Source organism: Brassica rapa, chromosome A09 (genome assembly GCF_000309985.2).
Source record: "Brassica rapa cultivar Chiifu-401-42 chromosome A09, CAAS_Brap_v3.01, whole genome shotgun sequence".
Lineage (NCBI taxonomy): Eukaryota > Viridiplantae > Streptophyta > Magnoliopsida > Brassicales > Brassicaceae > Brassica > Brassica rapa.
This window is the reverse complement of record NC_024803.2, coordinates 9,233,417-9,244,486: the sequence shown is the minus strand read 5'-3', so window position 1 is coordinate 9,244,486 and position 11,070 is coordinate 9,233,417. Positions and strand designations below refer to the sequence as shown.

Here is an 11,070-nt window from a genome sequence, read left to right as displayed (position 1 = left end):
CTTTCAACACTTGCAAATTGATCGATTAGTACTCGCCGGTTGGAAAACTATCAATACTATCTTATGCTGAAGAATATAGATACATACATATTTGTAAGAAAATGGTTGTTGACAAGGCATTGTCATACAAAAAAAGGGAGAGAGTACTTAGATCTATCTATTTGTCTGGCAAAAAAACCATCCAAAATGAATGTGTGTTTTGTTTACATTCTTAATAGTTATATATATATATATATATATATTTTTTTTTTTTTTAAAAAAATATTCATTATTTTATTATTTATTATATTTTTATTGGTGGTTCTGTTATTAGTTATTACTTAATTTGTGTAGTTTCACTTTAGTTGTCGAGTCAGTCTCCTTATGACATTTTTCACCACTAGAATTTCAAAGTTCAGTACTATTGATAAAGCTTATGGTGGTTAGATTTGCATATCAAAAGATATACAACAACTAAAACTTTTTCAAACAGCAGTTCTTGACTTTTTATTTCTTATACTGTAATTTATTTACAAGATCATAACATCATGGGTTTGCGCAAAAAAAATCTTTTCTCTTAAAATCTAGAAATGGTCATATATATATAGTACAAAACTACAAATCATGAGCTTGGGTTAAAAGGACAAAAGACTTGACCTTTTTAACCATTCACAACAAAACAAAGTATGGGTAAACACACATTGTGCTACAAGATCTACAAGAATCGAATCTTTGAGCTTTATCCATGAAAACCAAATCAAGTTTTTGTAATCCCCAACCAACAACAAACAAGGTTTTGGAATTTCGGGTCTAAGCTTTTAAGTTTTAAGATTGTTCTTCTACTTCAACAGTTTCACTTTCAGAACTTCAATATTACATCAAAAAAGCTATGATTTGATGCAAGAACCTCCCACTAAACTAGCTTTCCTTGTGGGGATCCACATATATATATCTTCTTCTTTTTTGAGAAAGGATGTAAAAGGAAAAAAAATACTAGGGTAAATTGATAGTTAGATAGATAAATCATAATCATATGGGCAGTGAAAGCGAAAACCCCGGTTGGATAACAAAAAGGTTTACATCTTTCCTCGTCGTCGACATCAAGAGAAACTATCATTTTATGATGGAGAAAAAACGTGAAAATTCAAATTAAAAAAGGTTTTTAATCCAATTTCTTGAAATGGAAAGACATTGGTTTCAGTCATGATTAAAGAATATTAACGCTAGTGAAAAAAGAACAAAGGAGACAGAGAAAGGGATCATTACAATGTCCTATAGAGAAGATGAAGCTGTCGTTGAATCTTCTGTTGATGCCATTAATGTTCTTAACTACAAGCTTTGAGGTTTTGAACCAACATATTGATGATTAAGACACGACAAGAAACCTAAATAGAAGTCGTTTGACATTATATTCCATCACTACTCAAGCCAAGCTTATGCAGAAACACAAATTATTTAAATGGTAATATGGCTCTTGTATTTATGAATTCCAAAACCAATCTCAAGATCATTGCTACAATCGAAAAAGGACAATGAAAATCGCCTAAAACTATGATCGAAATAGGCTTATAGAAATACAATGATATGGCTCTCTTTCTCACCTCCTAAAAGGAGCCAAGTAATAGCAACAAAAGAAATTAAAGAAAAGAACTCAAGCAATCTACAAAATGGCCAAGTTCTAAAGAAAACTAACATAAAAGAAGTAAGAAATTAACAAGTCACACCGAGGATGTGTCAATGAGAATATCAACATCTTCACCATTAGCCATAGTGAGAAGCTCAGCATCCTTCTCTTCATCATTGGAGAAATCTCGCCTTTCGAACTTCGAATTGGCTGATATAAAAACTAGCTTTTGTGCCCTATCCATGGCTGCACGCGATGATCTCCCATGAGAGTTTACCCATCTCAAAAGAGAAGAGTTGCATTTGAACCCACAAGAAGTAGCATGAAGGAAAATAAGCCTAACAGCAACTCTCCCCAATGACCTGAACTCACTAAGATAAGTTTCCCAAACAAGTCTACTGCTTTGTGGATTAGCTATCCTCATCTTCCCTGAAACGGGATCTCTCTCCTTCATTTGAACAGCCCTTGCATAGTCCGGATCAAGCCCTTCGGTTCTCCACTTCATCAGTTCCATCATTGCAATATGTGCCTCGTCTCTAGACACAAGCCTTGTTATCAACTTATCAACATCTTTCTCTTGCTCCGGCGACAAGCATTTGAATGGAGGGAGATACTTCCCGCTGCTGTCTCTTATCAAGTAAAGTGGATCAAGTATAAACGCCGCAGCCCAAGCCGGGTGATAACACTTCTTGAATCTTCTCTCAACGAGCTTCTCAACTTGATTCTCTTCAGCTACATTGAACTTAACGTACCAATCTTTTATCTTTGATCTTAGCTCCTCCCAAAGGGGTAAACACTGCCCTATCAAAGGCCTCTCTTCCTCTATTCGTCGAGCCATCTCTTTAACGAGCTTCAACAGCGAATAAACCGCCTCTACCTCATTCCAAAACCCGACATCTCCAACCATTTCAGCTACATCTCTAGCCGAATGATCCTCCATTATAGCAACCTTACACGCATCATCTTGCGTCAGCAACTGAATCGCTCTAGCCGAGTTAAGCACGTCCTCAAGGAGACTATACAACGAACATTCCAAAGGGAAAAACAGCAGTCTAGATTCTCCTTGCTCTTGCAACTGATACTTACACAGCAAGTCTCTCATCTGCGCCGTGCTGTTCACGAAACCGACGAGCTTCGAGCAGCTTTGAGAGACGGATTTGAACAAAGGAAGCTCTTTAATTAAATCTTTAATCAAACTGTTGAACCCTTGAAACTGACAAGAGAGGTTAACCATCCACTGGTGCTGGCTCTCGAGATTCCTCAAAGCTTTACTCATAAACCTATCCGAAACAATGCCAACACACCTCTGAGGTGAATTACCACAAATACCCCTCACCGTCTCCCACATAACTTCCTCAGCGTAGTTAGACGGAACAGCTCCGTTAACAAACAGAGCTCGTCTGTACAGACTCGTCCCGTTGGGTAAGTTCACCATCAAGCTCACGAGATTCTCTCCGGAGCTTTCGAACTTCCACCCGTCGGAAGCGAGTTGGAAGAACATTGCGTCGCCGAGTCTCGACTCAGCCTCAGCTCTCGAACCCTCGTACTTCATATCCAACCTTCCGGCGACGAACTCTCTCCGTGAGACGATCGGTAACCCGACTTGCGTTAGAAAAGCTCTCAGCTTCGGATGCTCGAGACCAGACAGAGAAACAGAACCGCAAGACTCGAACACCCAGTCGGAGAGAGAAGCGAGCGCCGAGTCTATCTGAACTCTGCTTAGCTTATGCGTCTGCGTGGGGCTCTTGAGCTTCTTCACACTGTTCTCAAGCATAGCCAAAGGACCCAGATCGTCTTTTCCACCGGAAAGCATCAAATGCGGCTGAGCCGCCGGAAAGTGCAACTCTCTGCCGCAGTACCTCCCCGGATCAACGACGGTGAGAGGCGTCACGTGGTAAGACCCGGGAGGAAGATGATTTAACGGCGAAGGAGCTTCGACGGAGCTTCCACCGGAGGAGTTGCGTTTCCGACTAGACGGCGGCGGAGGCGGCGGCGGAGGAGGAGGAGAGATGGTGGAGATGGGTTTGGGCAAAGAGTTGAAATTGGGGCAAGTCCCGCGTTTGAGATGCTCGGAGGCGGTGCGGGAAGGGTTAGAGGCGGAGAAAACGGCGTCGCATAAGGAGCAACGGAGCTTGACGGCTTTGGGGAGGTTAGTGTCGGTGTTGTGTAGTAAGATCGGTTCGAGATGAGTCCAGTACCACGCGCCTTTGCCTTTTGTTGCTTTTGTTCTCACCGTCATTAATCCTTCGTAACGCTTCTGTAGCGCTTTCGACGCTATTTCTTCTGATGACGGTTGTGGCGACTGCGATTGAGCTGTCGTCGACATTGCAACTCTATAATCAACCAAACTCCTTCGTTTTAATACCAAAAAATGTAAAAAAAAAAAAAGAATGTTAAATTTTAGCCGGGAAACTCGCCGGTGACCGGAGGTAATCGGAGCTCCGGTGATTTCTCATGGTGTAGTTCAGACCCAGAAAGATCTTTTTCCTCTTTCTCTCTATCTCTCTGCTCTCACTGATCGTGTTTCTTCGGGTTTTTTTTTAAGAAACTGAGAAAATTCAGAGAATAGAGACAGGAGAGAGGAGAAGAAAATAAGGGAGGAAAGTTTTGAATCGCACGCGTTGTAGGTAAGCGCGTGGAGTGAAAATGTAACATTGAAGGGAACGTTTGATAGGAACAAGGTTGAGACCAGAGGCCCACGTCGTACGAGAAGGAAACAGAGCATTGGATGTTAGACTCTCTCACATCTCTCTCATTGGTACGTTTACTTCACGCTCTACATAAACGTTTTCTTTATTTATTAATTATTATTAACTTTTTTTGAAAATAAATAATACTTTTTCAAAAAAAAAATATTGGATGTTTCATTTTTTTTTTCTTCTTATATTTGTTAGGTGAATTGTTGGGTTCTTGTATGGAAGAGGTCTTCGTCTGTTTCTTCTTTTCCTTAATTTTAATATTTTTATTTGTGCATATATTAAAATAATAATTTGCACTATTATATAGTATCAACTATCAACGTAATCAAATTTGGTATCTTAAGAATTTTGAAATGGTATAATTCGTGTTGTGAACTAACCGGTAACCACCCATATGATTACAGTTTAGGGAAATCATTCATGACATAAGCATAAGCAGCAGGTTCACAAACTTAGTACAAAATCATTAAATGGTTTAAAGTAGATAATTGTGTGAAAGTGTTAATAAATGAGTAAAAATACGAATTTAATTGATTTCGCTGTTTTTTAATTATTAATGTAAAAAGGAAAGAAATACAAGAATGATGACTGGGGTTTTCCATTTGTGTCTTGTTGTCTATGTGGGATATATTCAGAATGTGGGTATAATTGGGCAACCTATGAATTTAATTTGTTTCTATAGACTGTGCTGTGAGTCTGTGACAGAGGAAGTGAAGACTGTGTGTGTCTCTGTGTTGTTGACCAAAAGGACATTCCCCCAGTAAATAATTATTTCATTTCAGTAAAAATATTTACTGGATTTTATAATATGGTTGAAAACTTCAAGCAATAAACACATGTACACAAACTAGTATAACCGCATTTTTATGAAACATTTTTGACTTCTCACTCTTTCCACACGCAACGACTTTTGTTACTCTTCCTTTTTACTGTCTTAATGTGGTATACGTGAGTCTCATGGTCGTTACAAGTTACAACACTCGTTTCATGTTTTTCTTCGTTGTTCTCTTAACTCTACTTTCTTGTCTATAAAGTTATTTACCCAACTTTTATTGGACTTATCTATATATACTCTACTTCTACTAGCTTATACAGTTATGTGTTATCTATTGTTGAATCTTTTTGTTTATAAAGATATGTAGTGGGGTTTTGATTTTTGAACATATGTATGCAAATTTTCGTGACAAAAAAAAAAGAACATATGTATGCAAATAATACCAATGGTAAAAGGAAAAAATACTAATGGTGCGTTAGACATTGGGTTAGCAGTTAGCACAAATAGTTGGTTTTGTTATGCGTTTAGTTTGATTCCCGTGGGAAAATACGTTATGTTATACTATCATGTATTAGCAAAAGTTGGTCCCAAACTTATAGAAAGATTAAGATCTTGCCCAAAATTCTCATAGTTTACAAAAATATGTAGATTATAACTTATATATGTACTATGTACTTGACACATTATTTATCACTAATTTTATTGGTCTCCAGCACTATCTGTAGATTGTAGTCTGAATATTTCATTTTTTTTGTCAACCCTGAATATTTCATTTATTTAAATGTCGCATTGATTTAAGATTGCTTTATGTTTTTTCTTATTTATACAAATTAGGTGAATATCCAATATTGAGCTTGTCTCTTCTTTTTTTTGGAAGTCCCAGTATTTAACTTATCTCTGTCAATCTCTTGACTATTTTATAACTAATAGTATCCTTATATATATATTACTAACCAGCCTCTCATGCACAAGGAATCGAATGCCTTCATAAGATCTATAAACTATGAGAAATCGATATCAATTACTATTTTTAATTGGCTAATCTTTTTGTAAAAAGATACTATATAATATGGGAGAAACAAAATATAGAAAATCAACTAAAATAAAACGATAATTAAAGTAAACAAGTGGAGATTAGTAGGGGTCCGTATTTAATTGGTCAATGTCTTAGTGTCAGTATAGCCACACGTCACACCTGTCTCCCACCTTCTTGTGTACGATCGTATAATGCACTTATACGATCGTTAAGTCAAAAAGACATTTATCGTACTATAGTATAAATAGATGAGCCCATGTATTAAATATGAATTGTCCCTAATTATATATGTTATTAAATTGTGTTTCAATTCAGATTGTCTAGATACATTAAGTCGATAGTAGATAATCTCCGATTCTCCGGATTGATATGACATCTTGACTGCTATTTGGCAATCAGAAAGACCAAGACACTTCCTTTTTTGGGATCGAAAATGTTGCATCTTTGGCACGAGAAATACGAAAGGGGACACCAGAAGAAGAATAACTTCTTCGTCTCAACTCACTAGCCGAACCAAGTCTCTACAACGTTACCATGTCAAGTCCACTTACAATTATAATGCATTTGCATCTAAATCAATTTGAACAAACTAATTGTTTTCTATCTGATTCATTTAAATACAGCATACGGAGTTTTTTTTTGTACGAATGTTAAGTGTAAAAGTACAGTATTTTTTTTTGTCAAAAGGTTCTCTTGAATTATTATTATTTTTCAAAAAAGTTTACAAAGGAAGCAAAGGAAGCGAAGAAGCAGAAATAGAATAACAGGATCAGTGGTCGGATAGTGGATTATAACAAAGCAACAGATTATAGATGTTATGGTGGAGTACTCCAACAAGTAATAAGCAAAATTCCCAGCTTTGTCCCAACGAAACCATGGCTGAGCACTTTGTCTTGATTGTATCAAGAATTCGGTGTCCAAGTTGTGAAGGAGTGATGGAGATCCCCAGTGGAAACGATCATTTATATATTGCAAAATAGTATAGATTGTAGTCTGCCATCCCTGATAGGCAGCCAGTCTTGTATTCCTATCTAATTGCGCAGAGAGAAGCCAGTTGATAAGCTCATGACATCGGTGAGGGGTGTTTGAGATAGATAGCCTTGACATGACTATTCTCCAGATTGATTGAGAGTAGGTGCAGTAAAAAAAAATGGTTCATGCATTCCGGCAATAAACCACATAGCAAATACATATTATCAATATCCAAACCCCTATAAATAACCAAGAGGTGGTCGCATTGGCATGCTTGAGGATAATAGCCTTGTGCCAGATTAAAGGAGAGCAGAGCTGCAGCGGTTTAGAGTCCCTGACCCTATTCCCAATAGCCTTGGAGATGAATGGTTTTTGACGGGTACCATCAATGCACCATAAAGGTTAATCTGATTCTGATGAGAAGGTGCTTGTGGTAATCAGATTAACCTGGTTATCTGATCTAGCAGATGATACGACCAGTGGCGGATGTAAGTTAGCCAATAAGGTGGCAAGTGCCACCAGAGCCGGCCCTGAAAGTTTGGGGACATGCGGCTGGATTTATGCAAATTTTTTTCTTTTACAAATTTGGAGGTTTAAAAAAAAATTTTAGAACCTATTTGTATGTAATTTTTTTCAGAAACTTTGGGAGCCTATTGCAAATGTATCACTTAGCATGGTCCAGAGCCGGTCCTGAGTGCCACCATAAATTTTTGAAACTTTGTATAATATATGTGATTTGCCTCCATAAGAAATAATTCTACATCTGCCATTGATAGCTACCAAAGGCCATTTCCTCTTATTTCCGCAACCATGGCAAAGAGAAGAATACCAAATCTGTTAGACCCATCAAAACTAAGATAGGTGTATAACAATCTGAAAGAGGTCAATGGATCCCACCAAAAGAAAGTTGAGTCCACCATTCTTAACTTGAGCCTTGGTTCTCAACTTAAAAAATACGGTGTTACAAATATAACCATTAAGATTATGAATGATTGCTCATGTAGGGACAACTATTACTAATTTATGACTGAAGTGTTGTTACGTATTAAATGTTACACATGCAATAGTTAACTTTGTTCTAACACCATCATTATTAAGATTTTTTCGACGTAAGTCTAAATTAGATTTTAATATGTTCCTCTCAAGTTCATTTTTAAAAACTTTTCTACTTAAATATTAATAATTGGTGATAGACGTATCTTCAAAAAAAAAAAAAAATCAATGTGGATGTTCTAAGTTTATGGAATAATTTAGCTACGGGAAATGATATTTTTTAAATATGTTGTAGATCATTTTAAAACGACTATACTTTCACTTGCATATTCCAAATACTTTGTTATTATTCCCCCGATAAACATGGTTTGCTATCAATTTCCAAAAATACTTGTCAAACCCTATTAGATCTTCTTTTATTGAGTCTGATAGGCTTGGTTTCTTTCATCTTGACTAGGGATTAACCCGGGCTACGCCCGGGCATTTTTATTTTTTTCTAATTTAAGTTGTTAAATTATTTATATTTAGGTTATGATATATATTTATATAAATGTTAAGATGCATGTCATAATTAAAATTTATTTTTAAATTTTAACACGTTAAATTAACATAATTTTTACTATTTAAATATTTTTTGTAATTTTGTTGGCTATCTAGTTATCATATTTAGCAAAACTATCTGTTGAGTGTTAACAAAAATGTTTTAGATATTAAATTAAACTGTTGAGTATTTTCGGATCGACCACATGCTCAACAATCAATCGATCCGTAAAAAGATGGTCGATCTCCTTGGCCAGGTAAGTACAATTTTAGCAAAAATATCTTTGATTTTCAGATATTAAGTATATAACTATTCTTTTTTAATTGTATTTTTTTATTAAATTATTGTATTATAATGTTTATGTAAATATTTTTTGTGATGTTTGAATTTGTGTTGTCCGTATACTTAACCTAGATGATATTGATGTTTAACAATTTATTGTTTTCTGAAAATAGAAAATAATGATATATCAAAACGTATCTAATACTTGTTAAATGATAGTATAATGTAAATTATATCCATTAGTTGAAAATAACCATTTGTTGTTTTTTATTTTTATTTTTTAAATCAGAAATTATTTTTATTTAAAAACATTATTCATATATAATATAATAGTTTAAGTTTGGAAGATTAATCTATATATATATAAATTATGTATATTTTTTAAAAAATAATTTAAGATATTATATATTGAGTAACTGAGTAAAAGCTGAATTTCTTATCTTGAAAATAAAATATTTATATTTTTGTCTTCATGTTATACTCACCAATCCATCATTGATATTTATAACTCAGTATGTTTTTAAAATAACTTAGTTTTAAGTAATAAACAAATTTAATAATTAAATTCATCACCTATAATGTTATATAAACTATATTTGAAAACTCTTTAAAATTATATTTTAAGCATAATATTACTATTATTTAATTTAAGTTATTTTAAGCATAATATATGCTAAACCAACTTAAATTATATTTACAATAGGACCATCCTAAACGTGTTAATAAACCAAAAACAATACTAAACCAACATGAACCAATACCTGATTCGGCGTGGAAGGAAGTGTTTCGGGATAAATGCTTGAATGGTTATTAACTGTAATAGTTTGATCATGAAATAGTTAGTATGAATATTAACAATAAAATGATGGATTAGATTAATTTAAATTTGTAAGAATACCTTTGAGTCTATGAAAAGCAATTCAATTCCCATGAATAAGTTTGGCTTTTGGAAGTTGCGGGTTTCCCAACAATGAATCCACCTAACATAAAGTTCGTTGTTATAAAAAATCTATTTCAAAGTCATTAAAGGTTTTTGGGACGGCAATAGTTGATGGTGGAACCATTTTTTTGCTCGAGTGCTTTGAAGTTTTCCTTGATAGTATGAGGTTGATGTTGATGGAATAATGAGTTTTGTATGGACTTTCTTGACTCCCTCTGTTTCAAAATAAATGAAGTTTTAGGTTGGGACACAAATATTAAAACACTTGTTTTTTATCTAAAAGGTATCACTAAAATATAAATTAAAAATTATTCAACCAATCACAAAACATACTACAAAATATAATTGGTTACACAGTTTTTGATAAAGTTAAAAGATACCTTGAAATATGAAAACATCATCTATTTTGAAACATCAAAAACTCTCTAAAACATTATCTATTTTGAAACGGAGGGAGTACATTTTAATTTTTTTTTGTTTAATGTGGTATTTTCATTTTTATATAACTTACTACCATTTTAAGATATATGTACCTTTAAGATAGATGTTTAAATTTTAATGTACTTTTTCCATTTTTTTAAAATGTTTATTTCCATTTCTTATATTTTTTGTTTACGTAATATCTATATTTTATATTTTAAAATAGATATTTAAATCTTAATGTACTTTTTCCTTTCTTTTTAAATTGTGTATTTACTTATATTATATATTTTACATTTTAAGATAGATGTTTAATGCTTAATGAACTTTTTCCATTTTTTTAAAAAAATTGTGCATTTACTTATTATTATATATATAATTCATATATTATAGATTTACATATTTACTTATTATATATTTTCCTGTATATGTATTTTCATTTCTTGTACTTTTTATTTACTTAATATCTCTATTTTACTTTTTAAGATAGATGTTTAAATCTTAATGTACGTTTTCCATTTTTTTAAATTGTATATTTCTATTTGTTATACTTTCTATTTACGTAATATCTATATTTTAAATTTTAAGATATATTTTTAAATCTTAATGTAATGTTCCATTTTTTAAATTGGGTATTTACTTATATTATATATTTAATTTTTATTTATATTGTGTATTTCTATTTCTTATACTTTCTATTTAATAATAATTTTATATTTTAAGATAGATTTACATTTTAAGATAGATGTTTAAATACTAATGTACTTTTTCTATTTTTTTTAAATTGTGTATTTCTTTTTCTTATACTT

General features: G+C 33.3%; 1 protein-coding gene across 1 annotated transcript; it reads right to left on the bottom strand.

Moving 5' to 3' along the window:
• Window positions 1–1,435: 1,435 nt before the first annotated feature.
• Window positions 1,436–8,611, bottom strand: LOC103838360. The gene has a single exon (XM_009114792.3). It carries the CDS (start codon window positions 3,927–3,929, stop codon window positions 1,698–1,700), a length of 2,232 nt encoding a protein of 743 aa, XP_009113040.1. The 5' UTR covers window positions 3,930–8,611; the 3' UTR covers window positions 1,436–1,697.
• Between the last annotated feature and the right edge of the window lie 2,459 nt (window positions 8,612–11,070).